Raw genomic sequence first — 23,757 nt, 5'->3', positions numbered from 1 at the left:
ACACACATACATACATAAATACATACACACACACACACATATATAGTTTATAAATGGGGTGGGTTTTGTGGTAACTAGACTTCCACTTTAAAGATTTTTTTTATCACAGTTTCATTATTATTAATAATTATCTGAGAGAATACCACATTGGCACTTTGCGACATCCTACAGAAAACATGTGTGAAGTTAGTGAGCCTGGCATCAGAATAATTCTTCATGTTAAATGCACACATATTATGTAATAGAAGTGTAATACAAAGATCCCAGTACTTCACCTGGCAATGCTTTCACCTTCATTCCTCTCCAGAAGGTCTATACCAGGGTCCCGCAAATGACAGACCACGGTCCGGACATGGACCGAGCGGTTGTTCAATCTGAACCTCAGTCGCCAATAAACCCAGTGTCCTCCTGTGCAGTCATTGGTTGCTGGTACCATGGCGTTCCCAACAACCAATGGCCTCTGTCTTCCCCACCAAGCACTGAAGGAGGACGGAAGAGTATCTTCCATCCTCTTCAGCCAACGGTAGGCAGCTCAGCTTCCCGGCCTCTGGGACCCTCCCATCTCTGCCTCTTGGCCCCTCCCAGTCCCACCCTCGTCTCCTCCCAGCCCCAGCCTCGGGCCACTTCTGGCTCCCTGCTCTACCTTCCGACTCCACCAGGTACCAGAAAAAGGACATAGTACTAAATGACTAAGGACAGCACTATAAAGAGGCACTCTGAGGGCCCATTCACACTAATGTGGTACATTAATCGCATGCTTCCATGTGATTAACGCACAATACTGCACACCACATGCACTATTTTCAAACCACATCGCACCACATAAACGGTATTGCAGTAACATGTGTTGTGGTTGAACGCATTGAGGTCAGGAAGTGCACTTGGGGTGCCTTTCAAATGAATGGCAATGCAATGCACACTGTAACGTAGGGTATGCGTGTTGTGCAATTGTGTGTGTGTTAATCGCACTGCATTAGTGTGAACCGGCCCTTTAGGTGTCAAAAAGTGTACGGGACCACACTGACGGGGACAACTAATTAATTTTCGCCTCCGATCGCTTACTTTACATACAAACAAAGGGCCACCCTGATAGGGACAGCCAATGTAAGGGGGCACTCTGATGGGGACAACCAATGTAAGGGGGCACTCTGATGGGGACAACCAATGTAAGGGGGCACTCTGATGGGGACAACCAATGTAAGGGGGCACTCTGATGGGGACAACCAATGTAAGGGGGCACTCTGATGGGGACAACCAATGTAAGGGGGCACTCTGATGGGGACAGCCAATGTAAGGGTGCACTCTGATGGGGACAGCCAATGTAAGGGTGCACTCTGATGGGGACAGCCAATGTAAGGGTGCACTCTGATGGGGACAGCCAATGTAAGAAAGCACTCTGATGGGGACAGCCAATGTAAGGGTGCACTCTGATGGGGACAGCCAATGTAAGAAAGCACTCTGATGGGGACAGCCAATGTAAGGGTGCACTCTGATGGGGACAGCCAATGTAAGGGGGCACTCTGATGGGGACAACCAATGTAAGGGGGCACTCTGATAAGGACAAACCTTGTATGGGGGCACTCTGATAAGGACAAACCTTGTATGGGGGCACTCTGATAAGGACAAACCATGTATGGGGGCACTCTGATAAGGACAAACCATGTATGGGGGCACTCTGATAAGGACAAACCATGTATGGGGCATTTTATTGGACACTACGGTCGAAAATGATAATTGCTTTGACCCTATGAATTATTAGAGAATCGAACAAACGTTCCAAAAATATTTTTGTTTTCTAACAAAGTTTTACTTGTGTATGGCCAGCTTTAGAAAGGAAGTCAGCCTATGAGCAATTGGTTGGAGAAACTTCCCATCATAGTTAAGGAGAAACAGTTGATAACATGGAATGCAGGCCCAAGAGACTCTTTCACGGTTAAGCAAGGGAGGCAGTAAAGGGACAACATTTAAAAACATTAAATGTCTAGCAATGTTTTTACTCGCATTTTTGTTGAAGAGAATATGCGTTTTGGGTTTCAGAACGCGTTAGTACACGGAATTGCTTTCAAACAAAGTTGAATGTCTATCCTTCTTTACATAATACAAATAACAGGAAGTTTTTTTCCCCCCATTTGCTCTCTACAGTGTGTTTTCAAAGCCCTCAGGCAAATGGTTAACCTATTTCTTCATAACCAGCTCCCGCCTAACACCAGCTTTCTATCAACACCAGGGATTTCTTTCATGGCAAAACAGCGTAACGGCAGGAGGGGTGAGGAGAGCGAGGGAAAGCAGAGAAAAGGCTGAGAAGTGGGAGACACAGAGGGGAGAGAAAGGAAACTCAGACTTGTAAGTCTCTCTGGAAAGATTAAGCATTGCAGAAAAATGCTAAATATGAACACGGAGTCGTGTGTAACATGCAGGAGACACATCCGGGATGAACAAACACTAAAGAAGCTTTATTTCAATCCAAAAGACTCAGCCTCACACAAAGAGTGAGCCATCGCTCTACCAACAGAGTCCATTCACAAACAGGAACAGCATAGCTCTGAGTTGCGTGTATGAGAAGCTGAAAGTGTGATGATCATTTTCCGAATACTGCAACTTCCTCAAATGTCACTTGTCACAGAAGTCACAGCTGAGCCAGAAAGGTGCCACTTGCTTGCACTTCTCCTAAAGGGCCAATCTGCCTGTTTCGTTCACCAAGGAGCTAAATATATATATATACATATTATGCGTCAGGTGCGCATACCTGCGAAAACGACGATTGCGCCCATTACGCCGCACATGTTACATATCGCCGCAAACGTCGCAGTGAGAGCAATAATTTTAGGGCCATCAATCACTGATAACACTAAACTGATGAATTGGACCCAGTCTGTGTGTGTGTACATATGCGGAATACCACCAGCTATAGAGTACAACAAATCCCAGCAATAATACATTATAAAGTGGTACAATGCTAAATACCACCAGCTATAGAGCACTACAAAACCCAGCAATAGTACATTATACAGCGCAATGCAGAATGCCGCCAGCTATTATGTACTATTGCTGGGATTTGTATTCCTCTATAGCTGGTGGTATTCTGCATTGCACTGTATAATGTGCTTTTGCTGGGTTTTGTAGTCCTCTATAGCTGGCGACATTCTGCATTCATTGCTATATAATTTTACACTTTCCATTTCACTATATTGCACACCACACTAGCTTTTTTCTTTTTTACTTCCACCGCTCCAAGCTTGCTCCTGTGATGCACTGCAATCTCAATACAAACTAGTAGTCCCATCACTGGAGCCATTTTTTAAACTTTATTTTATTGTTTATCCGATTAATCGAACCTAATAATCGGCTAACTAATCGATTTTGAAAATAATCGTTAGCTGCAGCTCTAGTGGGTACAGCTGGCTCTGCCTCTAGATAGGCAGAGCCAGGTGTCACTCACGCAGCTGGGCGGATCTCGACATCGATGTCGGGATCCGCTCCTGCTGGGACGTTTCAGTATACCGCGAGCTGTAGCTCGCGGTATACTGAGCTTAGGGTGACGGGAGGACGCTAGTTTGTGTCCTCCCGTTACCCTAAGGAGAACTATGGGGGAAAAGCCCTGACCCCATAGTTCTTCTTTAAGTCAAGGACCAGATGGCATTAACATGGTCAGGTGTTGGCACTTTTTCCCCTAATTGGAAAATGTAAAATATTTACAAACTATAAATACCTATTATCACAATATAAAATGTCCAATTTGTTTTAGCAAATATAGCATAGGTAAACATTGGGTTTATATAGATCAGGTGAACTATGAACCACAGACATTGGATACAGGATAGGAGAGAATCTAAAACAACTACTGTAGCTAAAATAGACTGCTTACTTGGAAGACATAAAAAAACACCCCATGGTGACCATATGCCTCTGTCTTTCTAGAGGACATGTTCAGCACCAGGCTAGTTTATTGCCCTCAGTATCAATGCTTCCATTATGAACTATCATACATGCGTTTTATCATCTGTAATAAATTACATCTTTAAGTTCTGTACCATTTCTATCTATCATATAAACTACGTTCAGGAGCATAATATACCCAATGCCTTTACACTTTGTTTTGTTGAATGGTTTTACAATTCTAATTCTCTACAGGCAGCATATGTGGTTTAAGCCAAAGCTGTGTTCCCATTTTAAACAGATTAGGGAAGGGTTAAAACCAATGGCAGGTTTTTATATCATATTGGGGATATTTTTCTTTACTTCTTGTACTATAGACAGAACTGGAAGTAAAAGGAATTCTCTTCAAATGGTCACCAGGTCAAATAAAGGTAATCTCCCTTATGGGGACACGGCAATTAAACCTGGAAGGGTGTTCACCACTGAATCCAAAACCAAACATAAGCTCTAGATACACTTTGACATTCAGTATCAGAAGTCCTTTTTATCACTGATAGAAATCTCCACCATGGTAAGATATGACCAACCAAAATTTTTCTCTTCTCCATATTAAACGGTGCCCTACCAGTATGGGTTTTGGCAAGCTTCCGATCTCTGTGTACCACAGTTGGTATATGGTGAGGGGAATACCTATAGACATATATGTGGCTGGCAACCATTCCAGAAGGCTATATAAAGCAGCACACAGGAGACCTGGGCTGGACAAATCCCAGGAGCCAGGTAGCCAATGATACCTTAGAAATTAAACCAGTGGCCTAAGTTTTGAGGTTTTCTCTAGCTGTTGTCAAAGGAGCTGTCTCCTAAGAAGAAATCCTGCTGGTTCCTGGATTGGACAGACTGGCTCCTGAATTCCATATTCATTTGTCCACCACTGGAGGAGGCAGGAGTTTACCTGGACTCCATACAGCCGTGAAAATAACTAGGGAGCATGTGATGAGACCAATATCCCAACATCTTGCCATTATATTCTTATTTAACATTATATTTGTTGTTATTGTAACCATACTGACAATCTGACACTATATAAATATAATGTATTCATTCCAATGTTATATTTAGCTTTGATTTCTTTATTGCTGCTAAGAAGTATCTATGCATTGCTGTGATTGAAATAAATAAAATGTAATGAACTTGACCCATCTCAGAAATCTATAGTTCCTAACCTGAAATCATTATAATTAATTTGACTCACCAAACTGCTACAGACCGTACTAATGAATATATTACAGCTGCTCATTGTTAAATATTTACCGAGATACTGGGTACCAGCAGGTTAAGTGATCAGGATAAAATAAAGACTATGCTCTTGAATCTGGCCATTTTTATTTGGCTGTGAGGGAGTTAATCTGCAGAAGTACTCAATGAACTGCTTATCAGTCATTTCCTGTCCAGACCGCTCCCTCTGTCCAGTTAATCATTCATCCTTTGTTGCAGAAGTTTATCAAGCAGATAAAATTTGCAACCGCCCTGCCAAGTTAGGAAGCAGACAGAGAGAAGCTGCGTGGGGGCAGATGTATTCCGGACTAAACACATCACAAAATAGTGCTCATATTCATCAGCAAATCCTGCTCACTGTTCTGCAGTATAGCAGTGAACTCAAAAAAGCACAAACAACTCCACTTTTACAGCCTGAATGGCTTACTAGTTCTACCTAGTTAGGCTAACACAGGAATGGACAAACAAAAGTAATTATCAGGAGGATCAGTGTAACAGCTGGCAGGCATATAAAGAGCCAGGGAGCCATGAGTCCCCATACACAGTAATACAAAAGGTAGGCGCTAGTAGAAAATTTGTTTTAGGCCAAGGCTAGCCATATCGAAAGGAGGCAGCAGCTGAAACTATAGGTCACTTTTGGGCCATGTTAATAGAAACATATATTACTTAGATAAGTGTACTGTAACTCCCCCCAAAAACTGCCTCCTCCAGCCCCAGCAACTAAATACCCAAGGAGCCCCTATGCAGAGCTCAGCATTTTTCTGCATTTGTCCTTCAAAGCTAAACTCTAAGCAGAAATAAACAACACAAATGAATAGAGCTCCGTAATCATCAAGACACATTCAAAAAAGATTTTGGTATTTGATGCATAATCTTTTTCTTCAAGTCCATTGAGGGACACATAAATCCAAGAAATATATTATAGTTAGGTTAACCTGCTGCCTACAGAAAGTTGGGACACTGGCAAACAAAAAAAACGTTGAAAGTAAGCCCACATATAATGTCTCCTCTACCCAGCATACCTCGGTTTTTTGAGCAAGAGGTACATAGGGCCAATAACACAGAGGGGTGGGACCTGTGTCCCTCAATGGACTCATTGATGGTAAGTACAAAAATCTTATTTACTTTATCACTCATTGAAAAGGTACTGGAATGTAGGATTTTTTTTTATAGTCAGGAGGTCCAAAAGCACCCACAGCAATTTAGAGGACAATCACATTTCAGAGGTATGTGAAGGAACTAACTCCCGAATCAAGCTAGATGAGAAGAAACATTCAACAAACATTCAAGTGTGGAGACCCACCATGCAAGGAAGCCTCCCTGTGTGGCTTAAATACACCTCTTCCCCCAGGCAAAGTAGTATCCTGGACTTCTTGACCCAAATGGGATCATCTGGATGTCTTTACCTAAGTCCAGAAACCAAAAGGGAGGCTGATAATTGATGAGAGCCCCCAAAAGAATTTGAGATCATGACAGAAGGGAAAATCCTAGATACCCCACAAACTCTGAAGGGGCATAAAAGGACACATATTTGGGCCCGTAAATAAGAGAACAAAGGTCCATGGGACAGTCTAATCTGAACTCCCTGAGGCAAAGATATCTGCAAAGGACCCAACGATCCTCTTCAAGGAGGGACTTCTAGGTGTTCCACAATGGGGATGCTAGGAGAAGGCACTAAGGTAAACCTCAAATCCACAACTGAATGCAGGTACATCTCAGTGATGTTGAATGAACAGATCTTTATCTGCAAGGGAAACAGTGGGAGTTGAGTCACGTGAACCTTGCTGAACAGGAGATGTCTCAGTAGAGGTGTTAGTAGTCTCAGTAGTGATGGTTAGTAGTGATGGTTAGAATAAAATAAGAAGGGCTCAACAATACCTAGGGATATAAGAGCCCCCCTTCCTTTAAGGAGGGGTGCAAGTTCAAGAAGGAAGCCACTCTTATATGAAAGTAGCAAAGGAGTGTGGGGAACTTTAAAAAAACTAGACAAATACTGTAGGAATAGCCTCATCAAAAGGCTGATAAGGGACAGCTGAGCAAACAGTCAATCAAAAGAAGTTGGGTAGCACCTTCATGCAGAGGCCGAGCAGAGGACTTAAGGTGGCCATACACACTTTACAACCATCGCAAGACGTTAGTCTTGCGATGGTTGTAAAGTAATTTAAAAAAACGTACGATCTGCCCATCTTGGACAGGCAGATCGTACTTGCGATGACCGCAATGCTGAACAGGCACAGTGTGCGCACACCGGCTCGTTCGGCATTTGTCTCCAGGGCATGCCACAAACCAGCCGAAAATCGTAAGATTTTCGCCTGGTTTTCGAACATGTTACTTAGACAAAAGACGTGCGACCGTACATTAAAAACGGTCGCACAGCTTCCATACACTTTGCGATTATCTTACGATCGCGGGATTATCGTGCGATAATCGCACAGTGTATGGACACCTTTAAAGAGCCTGTGGCGTCAAGCCCTACAGCTTGAGTAGGAGGAAGGCTCTACAAGCTACTACTCGTGTAGTAAATGAAGAAGGGGGTAATTTCACACCTTCCGTGGACCTCCTGCGTTGAAAGTAGTGACAGATTAATGAGCTCATTACTGTGCTGCTTCCGATTTAATTGCCCAGTCACAGGATGGGGCTGGTCAAGGACAATCTGGGCTCAGAGGAAGTGGGTTGAATGATGCAGCCTGAGGACATCTAACAGCAAAAAAAAACTGTGGCGAAAATCTCAGAATTCATGGTAAATACTACAGCAAAAGCTAAGTTTATTTTATCTTTTAATGGTCTATTTATTTTTATCTTGTTTTTTTGGCAGTAGTCGTGCCGTGCTCTTAATTGAGCAAGAGCCAGGGAATGTCTGCTTCCATCAGAACCCAATCACACAACTGTTCTCCTTTCTGACAGTTTCATTTAACATTTGCTGGTGACTCTTAACTTGGTCTGACTGGCTCCTAAATTGAACATTTATCTGTCTAGATTCTGATTTAAGAATCTGAAATGAAGAAAAGTATACTTTCACTTTTCCTTGTGTATGTCCAGTTGAAACATTTTTCTTAGCTTTGGATAGAGTGGGGAATAGTTAGAACCCCTGTCGGGTTTTCAGATATTCAGGGATCTGCAAGGCCTGGTTTACACCTGGGCGTTTTTGAGCAGTTGGAAAAGCGCTGTTAAATGCCCAACTCAAGAAATCCCATGATTTTCAATGGTTCCTGTTCACACCTGAGCAGCAAAACGTCAAATGCCCGAAAAGGTACACGAGCTTATTTGGGCAGTTAACAGCGCGTTTTTGCCCCATATACTTTAATGGAAATGCTCGAAAACACGCGGAAGAAGCATGTTGCACATTTTAGTGTTCACTTTTGTGCATTTGTACGTGCATTCGCCCATTACCCGCAAAGTTTCTTATTTTCTTCTGCCAATCAAAACGTGCGTCAACGTGCAAATAACCGCACGCTGAACACGCGTGTACATACGCGCAAAAACGATGCTGGTGTTAACCCGGCCTTAGAGAGATTTCCCCTCACTGCCTGTCCTGTTGAAAACCGAAAAGAGGGGAACTCTCCAAATGAAAAAGCTTTTCTTTAGTAAAGGGCTGGAACCCTGGTCAGATTTTTATTGCTGTCTGTGTCCTTTTTCCCCACTTCCTGTCCGGAAAGGAGAAAGCGGCTGGAAAAAACGGAACTATCCATAAGAATCTGCTACACATTGTTTCAGGGCCCCGTGAGATCTGTGTGATCCATTACAGTATTTTGATTAATAATAGGGATGCACCGATACCGGTTTTTCGATATCAAGTATGGATATTTTTTTTTCCCGGTACTCGCCGATACCGAGTACCGATGCCTTGTGCCCCGATTATCAGGAAGTCGGGGGGTGGATCATGACCCGTCGTCTGGCTTCCTGATTGCTTGTGAAGCCGGTGTTTTAGCGAAACAACACCGGCTTCAGAGGCCGCCTGACTTCTTGGCCAATCAGGAACCCAGGCGGCGAGTCATGAGGTGCCGCCCGGCTTCCTGATTAGTTAGGAAGCTAGGCTGCTTAGCAACACGTGAAGCCGGCTTCCTGGCCAATCAGGGAGGCGGGTCATAACCCACCGCCCGGCTTCCTGATTGGAAAGGCAGCCGACTCCATGCTCCAAAATTATCAAAAAGTAAAAGCACCTCTGATCATTTCCACCCCCATTTCAAGCGTTTGGTCATTCACTCACAAGCTTCACTTGTTCCTACGCAGCATGGCTTCCTGACCAATCAGGAAGCAGGTCATTATGTGCCGCCCGGCTTCCTGATTAGTTAGGAAGCTAGGCTGCTTAGCAACACGTGAAGCCGGCTTCCTGGCCAATCAGGGAGGCGGGTCATAACCCACTGCCCGGCTTCCTGATTGGAAAGGCAGCCGACTCCATGCTCCCTCAGCACTGCCGGTCAGAGGGAGTTCTGCCTCTGACCGGAAGTTTCGGTATCGTAGTTAATTATCAGAGCATTTGGGCGAGTACAAGTACTCACCGAAATACTCGGTATCGGCACCAATACTGACATTAGTATTGGTATCGGTGCATCTCTAATTATTAACATGCATTGTAATAAGCAGGCAGTTCATTTTGAATGCCCTGACAACGGGCAGAGACAGACCAAAAACAAAACCTGCAACTTTTTTTTTTAGCGCAGCCTATTGCAACATACAGCATTGTGCTGTAGGGCACTGCAGCCCAGGTCTGTTACTAACTTCTGTACTTTTGCATTAGTGTGCTATTCTAAATGAATGTCAATGCACTACGCAAAGTGCTGTGCACTACCATGTGTGCGGAGACATGTAACACATTGGTCTGAAAGGGCCTTCTTTTCTGGTTCCCAGCAAATTACCAAAATTATCAAAAAGTAAAAGCACCTCTAATCATTTCCACCCCCATTTCAAGCGTTTGGTCATTCACTCACAAAGTAACAGTGTAATGCCCCCTCTGGCAATCTTTTACCGTCACTTGTCTAGAATAAGATTTCTCGACTTCTTAAAGCCATGTACCCCTTGGGTCAAACAAATACAAACTGCATAACCCCTGATGTAGCAACACCTTCTGCTATTATTAAAAAATGATTTTCACCTTAGCTAACTGATTCTGATGTTACTTAGTTTTAACAGGAGATATAATTACATAAAGCGATTTCTAGTGGGGCTATAATTAATCAGACTCAAAATAATCTTTCTGCACCAACGCGAGAGGCACGTGTAAAAATACACTTCCCTGCTCCAGCTTTACAGACTTGTAAACAATCTCTACATGACAATATAAACTCTACACATTAATGAAAGCATGTAAATGTGATCTCTACACCAGCAATAAACACACAACCTGTCTACCTAAGGGTCCGACAAATCGCAGGAGCCATGTCCTCAATTCCCTTGAAAATGACAGTTGGCGCCTAAATGTTATGGTTTTCTCTAGTTGGTGTCATTGGAGCTGGCTCCTAAAAAAGATCCTGTTGGCTACTGAGTTGGAAAGATTCTCCTGAATTCCATAATGATTTTTCCACCCCTGGTCTACCCAGTCACATTATTCCTTCCCAAAACCAAAAATCCCAACACACCCATCCCCAACCAAAGCCACATTCTTCAACCCCCTCCTCCAGAAACCACTGGTCACTGCTCCCCTGTAATTCACATGTCCCCAATATAGTCTCTGAGCTCCAGTTTGGCACTGCAGTTGTGATCTCCTGCCTAACTGTCACAGTATAGTCCTGGCATCAAGAAAGGCAAAGCGCCAGAGTGGGAGAACATGCTAAGGTAAGTAACCACTGAACAACAAATGGTTATTTTTGCTTCCACTGGCACCAACAATTTGGTGTTGAAGGCTAAAGCCACCTTTTATTTAATCTTTCCTAAACCTAAACTTACACAGGTTAGGAGATGGAAGAAGCCAATACAGTTATTAAGCAGGGAAAGGTTAGAACACCTATCAAGTTTTATTGGTGCTTGATCCCATTCAGACAGAAAGTGATGGTAAATCCAAATTTCTACAGCTCTCACTGGAACAAGTAGTGAGGGGAAATCCTCAATTGGGCTCACCTGTTCAATTGTCTAAAGGGGATATTCTCCTCACTTTGAAGCTATTTCCTCAGATATTCCCTCACTTCCTGTCCTGGAGATACAACAGGAAGGGACATCTCCCTGACAGAGGCAGCAAAAAATATAGTGACCAATCAAGCATGGGTAGAGTTAATGGGCAAGCTGTACGTCATCCTGGCGTACTGTAGCTCCACAACTGGAGCTCCCATGACGGGATTGCAAGGCAATGCGTTAGTGATGTCACCCTGTTGCAGGAAGCCCAATAGACAGCAGTGTGACTGACACAATCTCCAGGTAAGTATTAAGGTAAGAATACTTCACACATGAGGAAAAAAATAATCACAAACTACATTCACACGCGCCTGCTGCAATGCCCTCAATTTTTTGATTTTGGGTTTACATACACTCTAAGTCAGCATTCCCTATGCTGTGTGACAGGTAAGCTTAAAGGGCTGATTCAGGCCGCACTGGAAAAAGCGGCCTGCGCAGACAAGGCAATTTGCCTTGTTGTAAAACAGCAGTAATTCATGACACCACATTGCGGTGGAGTGAGCTGAAAAAAGTATGGCATTCTGTTGTTTTTTTTAGCGCAGCGTAAGGCGACACAATACAACCGCAGTGAACTGCGCTGTGCTGATAGAACTTAGTGAAATTTCACTCATGGCATTTCAATAAATTTCTGACAAAAAGAAAAAGTAAACAGCACAACGCACCGGAATTGGTGCACCAGTACTGTACCTTTCAGCGCACATCAGCGGCCGTGCGTTCAGCATGGCTTCCCCGTGTAAACAGACCATAAAGTAAAATGTTAACACTCAGAATCTAAGAATAACTATGGACGCCTTTTCGCAATGACTGGCAATCCAGAAACGGCAGAGTTAACTAAGTGAATAAAGATGAATCAAAAGGCTGACCCACAAGCAAAAACACATGAGCAAGTAATCAGATGGGGGAGAACATCCACCCACACATGTGCAGTTAGACTGTGCTCAGAGCTTACAGCAGCTGCTATGTTTTCAGGACCTGGATCATAGGCTGAGAGTGACTCATTGCAAACACTCACTGCCTCCTCTCTCTCACACCATCACCAAGACTCCTTTAAAAGGCAGCCCTCAGCATTTCCTAACGCTGGAAATCATGCAACCAGCAACCTCATGGGAAAGAAAAACAGGAAATGACATCTCTCACAGACTTCAGTTCAGGCCCCGATCAACAAATAATGGGCAGACATGTCTTAAAGCCATTTTCCACTTTGAGCTAACAGTTGATCCTTGCTTGAAATCCCTCTGCAACATGAGAGTTCCTGCCTCCTACACAATCCTGGCCTCTCTGTGTCTTGCAAGCATCTCGGATTTCATTTGCAGCATAATTTTAGGGGGCCCATTCACACTAATGCGCTGTAGTAATGCATGGTGAACACATTGGCACAATGCGATGCCAATCATTCTGAATGGCACCCCAACACAGCTTTGCAGCAGATGTGCGTTACTGCCAAAAAATGCTACATGTAGATTTCTGGTGCATTTTGGTGTGTTAGACAGCTCAGATCAACAGTATAAATGGGCCCTAAAATTGTCTGCCATTGCTGACCTTCACTTCTAGAAATGCTAGTTGCTTGGCTGACATCCAATGCCTTTACTACTGGATCCAGAACAGGTATGTAGATTAGAAGCTGACACTTCAATTTAACTTTCCTGACCTGTATACTCAAGTGCTGAACTGCAGCAAGCCCCCCCGTTCACACGTGTTTATGCACATTTGAAATTAAGCTTTTGCAGCAGTTTCAGCTGCGAGTTTCACAAGCACGTCATACAGTTTCCCACACTGTAAACGCGTGCCAATGTGTGCACTTTGATGCATGTCAAAATGTGAACAGCAAATATATTAGGGCTGCACAAATCCCAGGAGCCAGATAGCCAATGCTTCCTCAAAATTACAGATGGCGCCAACGTCCCTTTTTTCTCTTTGACATCACAATGTTGATGGCCATACTCAGCCCGGCCATGGCAGTATTGTCTCACCACAGCTCAAACTGCTGCCACCTAAGCAGACTATCTGCACGCAAATGACAAATTGTTACAAAGATTATGGAATCAGCCTTGCACAATTTCATTATACAGCAATATTACAACGGTTCCCCACTTCTAAACGGTGTATGAACACTGTACGAATAGGGTAAGTAATGAGGTAATACCCGCCCAAATATTTAGTGAAAAATTCCAATTTATTATCAGAATTCCATATTAACAAAACTGATAACTGACCATCTCACACTGAGATGTGAATAGCTAATTGTTGGCCATACACAGATTAATCAATAAGAGATACTGGGGGAGATTTAAACTGGAGCAGACAGAATCTGGAGCAGTTGCCCATGCCAACCAATCAGCTTCTCTCTTCAGTTTGTCTAGCTGAGATTTGAAAATGAAAGATAGAAGCCGATTGGTTGTCATGCACAGCTGCTCCAGATTTTCTCTGCTCCAATTTTGATAAATGTGCCTCACTGTATATACAACTAAACCTTTGAAGAGCCTCTTATTGTTCATAAATAAAACACATACATAGATACATGTCGAGTGCCCACGGGGCCATCTCCCCAGCATTTGCAATAGGCAAGGATACCCAATAAAATCTTGCATCTCCTCCAAATCAGCAGAAAATGACAGCAAGTTGGTCGAAATCTTTCAGCCCATCAAACCTCCTATGTTTCAGTAGCTTTTCTTCAGTAAATGGTCAGATTGTCCCACAACTATACCTAATGTAAATTGCTTTGATCAGTACTATGCATCCGTTTGTATGGTCCGCTGCCGTCTTCACAAAAAGTATTTTTTCTAAAGATATTTTTTACAATGTGGTGTATAAAATGTGGAGCATGCTGGAAAGTTACTGCAAATACTTCCTTGGATTTCTGAAATTTTTTCAACTCTTATATACTAGTTTCTTGTTATCTTATACATAAGTGTTTCTCAGCTTTTTTTTTTTTTTTTTACTATAAACCCTTTTGTAATATCCAGCTTTAATAAAGTTAACTGTGATCTATTGGGAGAGTAAAATGTACTCCTTCCAATACTTAGAGCTGCTGTGTGACACTGCAGTTGTCACGCGTAGGCTCTAAAGCTCGAGAACTAAGTGATCACAATGCGCTGATCACTCAGCTCACAATCTTCTCCCTGCAGAATGTAGTGACTGTCAGTCACCGCTCCCTGCATGGATTCCCCCTCCCTTCTCTGTTCCTCCAGTGCTCATTGGAGGGACACACATGGGAGGGAGCGGGCACAGCTTGCTCTGGCAAGGAAGAGCCAGCTGCCAATCAGGCAGTGGGGTGGAGCCCAACAATATGGTCAGGATCTTTCCTGGCTGCAGTACAGCTCTGCGCTGTCAGCAAATAGTGGGCGGTAGCCCGCTATATACTGACTTTGGGTCACAGGAGGACATTATTAAATATTCTTCTTTGACCCAAAAGACAACTAAAGCCAAGAAAAGGTTTAGCTAAGACAGGCACTTTCTTTTAAGTGCCTGTCTGGAGATACGCACATTATTCTTGCATATATAACTAATGGTGCCGAAAAGTTTTTCAAACAGTTCCTGCGCAGCTATTATATTCTGACAGCAGTGGATGTGCCATTGTCAGGATAGCTGAATTGAATAGCCAAGCTGATTGGACATAGTAAATTTTCAAACCAGCTCCTTGGACAGACGTCTTTTGAAAAAACAGCAGGGCCACAGACTTCTCAGATCCTATTAACTTGGTCGAAATCTGAGCAGTGTATGGTCAGCTTTATTTTTTTGTGGCGTTCCTCTGCCATACTGCAAGGAAGCACAGAGCACCAAGGGCCTGCTCGGTGTAAACTACAGTTTATAGACATTTAGGTACCATTCATACCATGGTAACATGCTTTTTTAAAACACTGAGTTGTGTTGCTTTAAGACAGCTCATTTGCTTTCCCTGGGTGCTTAACAAGCCGCAACGCATGAAAATACACAGACTTGCACTTTTTTTCCACCAATGCAAAGCACCGTATCACATCTATGCACTGTGGAGTGCTGAGGGCAGGTGTCTTTCTTTATGCTACATGTGTGTTTGGTGTACCAATGAACAGCAATGGATGTATAATGTGAGCTGATGTGAATCATAACGCAAGCACAAATTCATTTAAAAAGTTAATTTAAAGGTCCACTTATATTTTAGATTTTAATAATAATAATCATGATGATTATAAATATTTTGATTTGATTTGTGGATGCATTAGTCAGTAAACTGAATTTATTTTCACAAGCTCCCCTTGAACCTGTTAGAAGTACTCCTTGGGTAGATGTACGTGACAAACGCTATAAGTTACCAAAAGCTCCTAATCACTGTATAAAATATAGTTGACTTAAAATCAATGTGCCTGGAATACCCAGGTGCCCCTAAATGCACATATTTCAATGGCTTGAGAGATTGGCACCACTATCAACTGCCTCCTAAGCTTCGTTATTGACCATTGAGATCACCCATCGCAGTACTGGGCAAACAATTAGCAGGTGACAAGAAGTCAACTGTCTACTGTGCAAATATTGCTCCCCGCTGACCAATCATTTAGATATTAATTTCTACATTCATAAATATTTAGAGCTGCAGCTAACGATTATTTTCAAAATCGATTAGTTAGCCGATTATTAAGTTCGATTAATCGGTTAATCGGATAGAAAATAAAATACATTTTAAAAAATGGCTCCGGTGATGGGACTACTAGTTTGTATTGAGATTGTAGTCCATCACAGGAGCAAGCTTGGAGCGGTGGAAGTAAAAAAGAAAAAAAAAAAAAGTGTGGTGTGCAATATAGTGAAATGAAAAGTGTAAAATTATACAGCAATGAATGCAGAATGGCACCGGCTATAGAGGACTACAAAACCCAGCAATAGTACATTATACAGCACAATGCAGAATACCGCCAGCTATAGAGGAATACAACAAATCCCAGCAATAGTACATTATAGCTGGTGGTATTCTGCATTGCGCTGTATAATGTACTATTGCTGGGTGTTGTAGTCCTCTAAAGCTGGTGGAATTCCGCATTGCGCTCTATAATGTACTATTGTTGGGTTTTGTAGTCCTCTATACAGCGCAATGCAGAATACCACCAGCTATATAGGAATACAACAAATCCCAGCAATACATTATACATACAGTGTATAATGTATTGCTGGGATTTGTAGTCCTCTATAGCTGATGGTACATTGGTCTGTATAATATACAGCACAATGTACCATCAACTATAGAGGAATACAAATCCCACTATCCCAGCCATAGATTATAGAGCACCATTTGGGGAAAGTGCAGGCTTACCTGAGCAGTCTTCCAGCAACCTGTTTCTGAGATGGGGCCTGTCTATCGGCGGCTGTCATCCGCCCACACCTGCTCCTCCTTACTTCTTCTCCCTGCGCCGACCGCTGATTTGGGCGGGCATTGAGCGTGAGGCAGGGAGGAGGTGTGGCGTGTGGAGCATGGATGCGGGCGGGTCTGAGGTGGGGAGGAGGTGTGGCGCGCAGCGTGTGTGGAGCCGTGAACAGGGGCAACCAATCGGAAGCCGATTAATCGATGATTGAAATAGTTGACAACTTTTTCAATAATCGATTATAATCGATTATGTCGATTAGTTGTTGCAGCCCTATAAATATTACCATCCCTTTGTAATAGTATTTCTTTCCCTTCTAGCTTGTGATCACTTCAAATAGCTAAACAGGCTCAGCGAAATTTTAAAAAGTAAAGGCTTCCCCCGAACTTGAGTGGGCATTTGAGATGAATGTAGGCTAAGGTGGAAATAAACCCTTTACTAATATTGCTAATGATATGCCGGTGTTCTATCACTTCTCCGAATTCCGTGAGATGTCTGGACTTCCGGGGGGGGTGTGAAAGGAGTCCACAAGTCTCACATGCTACTGCTCATGTGCGTATCCTGAAATTTTACACATGCATTGTTAAAACACAAGCTAGCGAGTCCAGACATTTTTCTGTCATATTTCTTGGCAGAAAATGTAAAGAAAAAAAAATACTACTAAAATATAAATAATATATAACAATAATAAAAAGCTATAATTTATACTATAGAGAGAGGCAGATACATATATGTGTGTGTATATATATATATTTATATCTGCACATATATTTTTATCTCTCTATGCATGTAGATATACCCCGTTTCCCCGAAAATAAGACCTACCCCGAAAATAAGACCTAGTGCTATTTTTGGGAATTGTCCTCATGGGACTTGTAGTTCCAAAACAGCTGGAGTGCCAAGGTTCGCCACCACTGGGCTAAGGAATGGTCTGAGCAACTGATATATAGAGATATATTATATATATACATATATACATATATATTATCCTTTTAATTTTTGTTAGATAATATTTAGATTTTATCAGTAATTTTTTGTGTTTTATTAACATTAGATGCCAAAATGTCTGGACCAGTGGGATTGTGTTATGAGAATGGGTCTGTAAAACTTCCGGACCCTCACATGCGCAGTAACCTGTGAGATTTGTGGACTCTCTTAACACGCCCCCAAAAGTCCAGAAATATCACGGGTCCGGAGAAGTGATAGAACACCAGCCATAAGCATGAAATTTACATTTCAAGTAGACTGGGTGACCTATTTCTTATATATGGCAGAAGTCAACACTAAACCAACCAGTTTTGGAGGAAAGTGATCGATTAGAAACTGAGCCCTTGAGCAGGTTAAATGTAAATTATCATGGACCATAGTCATTGATAAACTCTGCAATAGCAAATGATAAACTGGAAGCCCTTGAAGAGACATGCTCCCCATGGATCACATACAAATCCAGAGCAGAAACAGTAGTGGTCAAGTCCTCAAAAGAGGCCCCATGCAGGTATACCATAACCTACCTCCACCCTTTTTACTTCTTTCTTTGAATTTTCCTACCTTCTCTTTCCTTTCTCTTCACTTTTTGACTCTGTGGGTCACAAAATGCGGTAATGATATATAACTAGGTTCATCTCTGGCTCACTGAGCCGAGAAACAACTGCTTTGTATATATGTTTCATGTGCATTCACAGCTGTCTGTGCAAGCCATCGACGACAACCCTTAATTATAAAAGGTACAGCATTTTGTCTTGTTTTCCCTTGAAACCAATAAAACTTAGTCTTAACAAAAGATTCAGGTGATCCGGCTTACCAGTTTGATGGAAACGCAGGATGCTAGCCCAGGGCAGTCCAGCAGTCTGTTACAAAAAAAGTTTGATAAATAAAATTGGTGAAAGCCTCCATTCACCACTATACTGTGCCATTTCAAGTGTGGGCCTCTACATCCACTTGGGTGAAGCTAGCTAGGAACCTGAGTTCCTTTCCATCCTCTTATTTAGGTGGGAACTTCTTGAGGAAGGGGGTACTTTTGTTCCCCGCAATGCTTGGCTCTGGTTCCCGTCTTATTTTGCAACAGAGTGTTTGGCAATCTGTTTGCCTATTAATCCTTTACACAGGTCTCTTTTGTTGTATATAGGCATGTTATGCTGTTACTTCAGTGCTGGCCAAATCCCAGGAGCCAGGTAACCAATGATTCTTCATAATTACATCTGACGCCTGAATTTTGACGTTTTCTCTAGTTGTCAGTGGAACTGGCTCCTAAAACCCTGCTTGCTCCTGGATTGTACAGACTGGTGTCTGACTTCCATATTATTTGCCCCCCTTGTGTTAATGCACTTTGAGAATATATTCTTGTTATGTAATTCAAATATATGCTATCTGCAGCAAATACTGATTTATCCTGCATGTTAATAAAGCTTTTCTAAAACAGGGTGGCTTCAGAGTTTATCAAGGTGCCTTCAAATTTTCACTTGCATTTCCATGTGCAGGCGATCCGGCTTACCAGTGTGATGAAAACGCAGGATGCTAGCCCAGGGCAGTCCAGCAGTCTATTACAGCTGCACTGTGGTGAAGATCATTAAGGGGGACTCAGATGGGATTTACATTATTTACAATATAGACTGGGTGCCTTGAGATTTTGCATACTTTTAAATTGTGCCGTGACTGAATAAAGGTTGGGAAATGCGTTCTAACTTTTACACTCACCAAACTGTGCACATCCATGCGGACATGCGCATATCTATGACCACCTTAACACTTATTTTAAATCGGACATAAATGAAGCGTCTCATATAACTGATCCGTTAAGCTAAGCCTTCAACAATACTAGGAATTTAAAAACAAGTTGATCTGAAGCCTTCATTCACAATATTCCCCTGGCAGAGCGCGCTACCTGCTGCCGTTTTGCCACCTGTCACTTAGCTCACCCACAGTGTCAGCACAAGCCGCCTCTCTGTGACAATACACAGTTCTATTTGTGGAGCACACCTTCATACCCAGCATGGGAACGGTGGCATCTGTCCTCATTAATGAAAGTGCAAAGCAGCTCATGTGGCCATCAGTGAAAACACCTCCCGCACATAGAAGTGAATGGAAATAAAACATTGAAGCTTAGAGTCGGTGGTATCTATGAAGCCCCCCCCCTTTCTTGGAGCCATGACCGTGAGGGCAGAGCAGGGCGCCCCTGTGCAGGTGTCTGCGTGATGTGACGGAGATCACACTGTGAATGGACACAGGTATTTTATGAATGGAATAGGGAGGTCACATGACACCAGAGCCTCCCTGCTCTGATATTTCCCACATAGCTGTGTCAACAAGAAAGGGAGGGAGTGAGGAGGGATTGCTAAAACAGGGAAGGAAATACTGACACAAAAAGGAAACTGGCAATCACAGCCATTCCCATACTGTAACATTGTTACATTCCAGTGTGTAAAAGCAGCGTGTGTCCAGTATAAAGGGCGCTGTTAGCGAGCAGCGACAATTATATGTGTGTGTGTGACATGGTGAACAAATCTGTATAGTAGAATAGCCCATCCCACCTCTTTTCAGTCTCACCAAGTCTCCCCTCCTCCCCTTTTCCTTGTCACCGCAGCCTCAATCTCCTTGCCCCCAATTTATTCATAATTTCCTGTCGTTGCCCCCATTCACAATGTCGCAGCACGTAAAAGGTAATATTGCCAGGCGGCGTTTTATGAATGGGATCCTGCTATGCAAATGAGGGCAATTCACAAAAACAGGAGCACAACATGGCGGCTTCAAGAACTGAACACACAGAGAACAAACAGCCCCGGCTAACACAGCGCAGGCTGACACTACGGGGCACAAAGCAGCACCCACATAGTGCACAGCAAACATGCAAGGCCATCCCAATCCGCACACGGCTCCAACGCACATTGATCAGCCAAAAGAAAGAGGATGACGGGTGTGGGAGCTAAAGTGTTTAGTGACTAAACCCCAAGCATGGGAAGGAAAGGCAAACAGACATTTCCAGCACAAATCCATTATCTGTAGCACATTAGAGAGCAGTCTGAATCAACCACAGCAACATTGCAACACAAAACACAACATCAAAATAAAGTACACAGTATTCTACAGAATATATGTCAATGCAAAACACAACATAAACTAAACCGCATTCTACGGAATATATTTCAATGCAAAACATAACAAAGTAAACAGAATTCTACAGAATACATGTCAATTGTCAATATAAAACACAGAATAAAAGTATTTTACAAAATACAACATAAACACAACATCAACTAAACCGTATTCTACAGAATATATGCCAATGTAAAACTGAAAATAAAATTATTCTACAGAACACATGTCAATATAAAACACAACATAAACTAAACTGTATCCTATGGAATATAGGTCAATGTAAAACACAAAATAAAAGTATTCTACAGAATACAACATAAAATAAACAGTATTCTACGGAATACATTTCAATGCAAAACACAACATAAAAATGAAATAAACAGAATTATACAAAATGCAATACAAATATACAATTTCTAATACAAATTGAGATAAATTAAACAGTATATAATAAAATATTAATTTTTTTTAAAAGAAGAAAAAAAACATTGCTATACTTTTTAACACAAAATAAATTAATAGAATATATTTCATCACAAATCAGGACAATACAGAAAAACACAGCCCAAAAAAAACAAATACCAAAGGATTGAAATCCCTCACATAAGTAGTAAATTGATTCCTTTTACACACAACTTAGAACTCTACATAGCTACTTTAAGCGGTAGATTGCCTGTTGAACAATCGCACTAATTGGTGGACAGTTGTGGGCAGAAACGGTCGCCCGATAGCACATTGTTCTTTATTTCTAGCCAAATAAATTCCACAGCACATACAAAGCAATCTCTTAGGATATGACGCAAAATATCCACACAGATGTTTAACGTTTGATCACGTTCTATGTGCACGGTTATTTATTTCAGTCCACATACAACAACATATGTTTACGACTTTCCGTACAATAAAATCCCATTTATCAATAGAAGAGCCTGAGACAAACTATTCCTCAAGGCAGGCTCTTCAAACCACCGGTCTACATGTTACCAGAGTGAAGAACCAAGATGTGCAATGTAGTATGACTGGATGAGTCACCAAGCCCCCAGCAACATGCCACGGAGAACACAACATGCACATATGAACCTTTCCTATGACGACCAGAAACATGCGTCCTAATTCTATAACAGACTGATATATGCATATTGCTATTAAATACGTAGTAGACCGCTGTTTGGTATAGATCGTCATCAAGCCCAAAAATAAGTTTGCTACAGCCAGAAAAATAAAAACCTGGGCAATACAAATTTTTTGCAGAACCATCAGCACAATCATGGCACCTTGGCACCAATCTTGTGTGTTATGTTCCCAAAGTTCATATGGAGCAATTCAGCAATTTCAGGCCTAAAACCCAACTTGGGTCCGCATGAATGTGAATGGATTCTGAATTCTCCAGATGTCACTTGTATCTGATCCTCCTGCCACCTTCTTCAGAAGAGTAAGGAGTGCCATATCTCTCCTGTGTGTACTACTTTTTGGTAATGTTGGCTCATTTGCACTATCGGTGCCCATGCCATTACCTACACCTGGACTCAATACATTGCAATCCATTAACGGAACGGCTAATTAAAAAAAACAAAATTCCTAGCCAGCAGGTTAAACTTCTGATTGCTGCCAACAGGGTGCAATCTGAATCGATTCACCCAACACCTACTGAAAGAACCACTTTCCCATTTTGTGCATGGGTGATGAGACATGGACAGGTCAGGTGGAAAGTTCCTTTAAACATGCCATCTTGACAAGTGTAAACCCCCATGCAAAGGGCACAAAAGCAATAATGTGATGTCATTCAAGACTAAAATCATGCCACCTCTTCAAGTGTAGAACACAGTATTGGGGGGCCACAATCCCATGATGGCAAACTGCTACAGCTATGCAAAAATCTCAATGACCCCAGCAGAGGTCCTGGGTTGACAAATCAATGACCTGAATCCATTCTACAATGTCTTGTGTCACTCATGCCAAGTTCTGTGCCACTTTAGCCATACAACTAGATATTACAGCTTTGCTGTACACAGCCCAGGATACACGGGCTGTCCTCCGATGTGCATTGCATGCATTGGAAGTGTGAGGTCACAACATACACACATGGCATGGATGTGGAGGACAATATCCAGGCAATAGGCACCTATGTGTGCAGACATATAAAGACGCCCTGTCATACACAGGTGATACTCACTCTGGCTCCTGCTCGCTGCTCATTGTCTCCCCCCCTCACCGGAGCTGGCTGCGCACGGCTGGAGCGCTGGGAGTCTCCCGGGAGAGCCGCATGGTGATCCGAGGTGGGGGGGGGAGGGGGGGGGGGGAGAGGAAGACTGAGCTATGCTATGGGATAGGCTATGTGTACAGGGACAGGCTATGTTCACATGTACAGGAACAGGCTATGTGTACAGGGACAGACTATGTTCACCTGCACAGGGACCGGCTATGATCACATGTTGAAGGACAGGCTATTATTGCATGGACAGAGACAGGCTATTATTGCATGGACAGAGACAGGCTATTATTGCATGGACAGAGACAGGCTGTGATCACATGTTCAGGGACAGTCTATGATCACATATACAGGGACTGGATATGTACACATGTATAGGGACAGGCTATGATCACATGTACAGGGACAGACTATAATCACATGTACAGGGACAGGCTATGATCACATGTACGGGAACATGCTATGATCACATATACAGGGACTGGATATGTACACTTGTATAGGGACAGGCTATGATCACATGTACAGGGACAGACTATAATCACATGTACAGGGACATGATATGATTACATGTACAGGAGACAGGATATAATCACATGTACAGGGACAGGCTATGATCACATGTACGGGAACATGCTATGATCACATGTTCAGGGACAGGATGTGTACACTTGTATAGGGACAGGCTATGATCATATGTACAGGGACAGACTATAATCACATGTACAGGGACATGATACGATTACATGTACAGGAGATAGGAAATAATCACATGTACAGGGACGGGCTATGATCAAATGTACGGGAACATGCTATAATCACAAGTACAGAGACAGGCTATGATCACATGTACAGGAACAGGATATAATCACA

General features: G+C 42.6%; 1 protein-coding gene across 1 annotated transcript in view; it reads right to left on the bottom strand.

Annotated features, from left to right (window-relative positions):
- The window catches only part of SPRED1 (sprouty related EVH1 domain containing 1), an 81,655-nt gene extending 58,713 nt beyond the window's left edge, over window positions 1–22,942 (bottom strand). The window contains exon 1 of the mRNA XM_018554202.1: window positions 22,849–22,942. Coding sequence (XP_018409704.1) covers window positions 22,849–22,871 — 23 coding nt within the window. The 5' untranslated portion in view covers window positions 22,872–22,942. The remainder of the gene's footprint in view (window positions 1–22,848) is intronic.
- Between the last annotated feature and the right edge of the window lie 815 nt (window positions 22,943–23,757).

The sequence above is a fragment of the Nanorana parkeri genome, unplaced genomic scaffold (genome assembly GCF_000935625.1).
Source record: "Nanorana parkeri isolate BGI_ZX_2015 unplaced genomic scaffold, ASM93562v1 scaffold146, whole genome shotgun sequence".
NCBI classification, from domain to species: Eukaryota; Metazoa; Chordata; class Amphibia; order Anura; family Dicroglossidae; genus Nanorana; species Nanorana parkeri.
The sequence above is the reverse complement of the archived record's forward strand: the minus strand, read 5'-3'. Positions and strand labels throughout refer to the sequence as shown.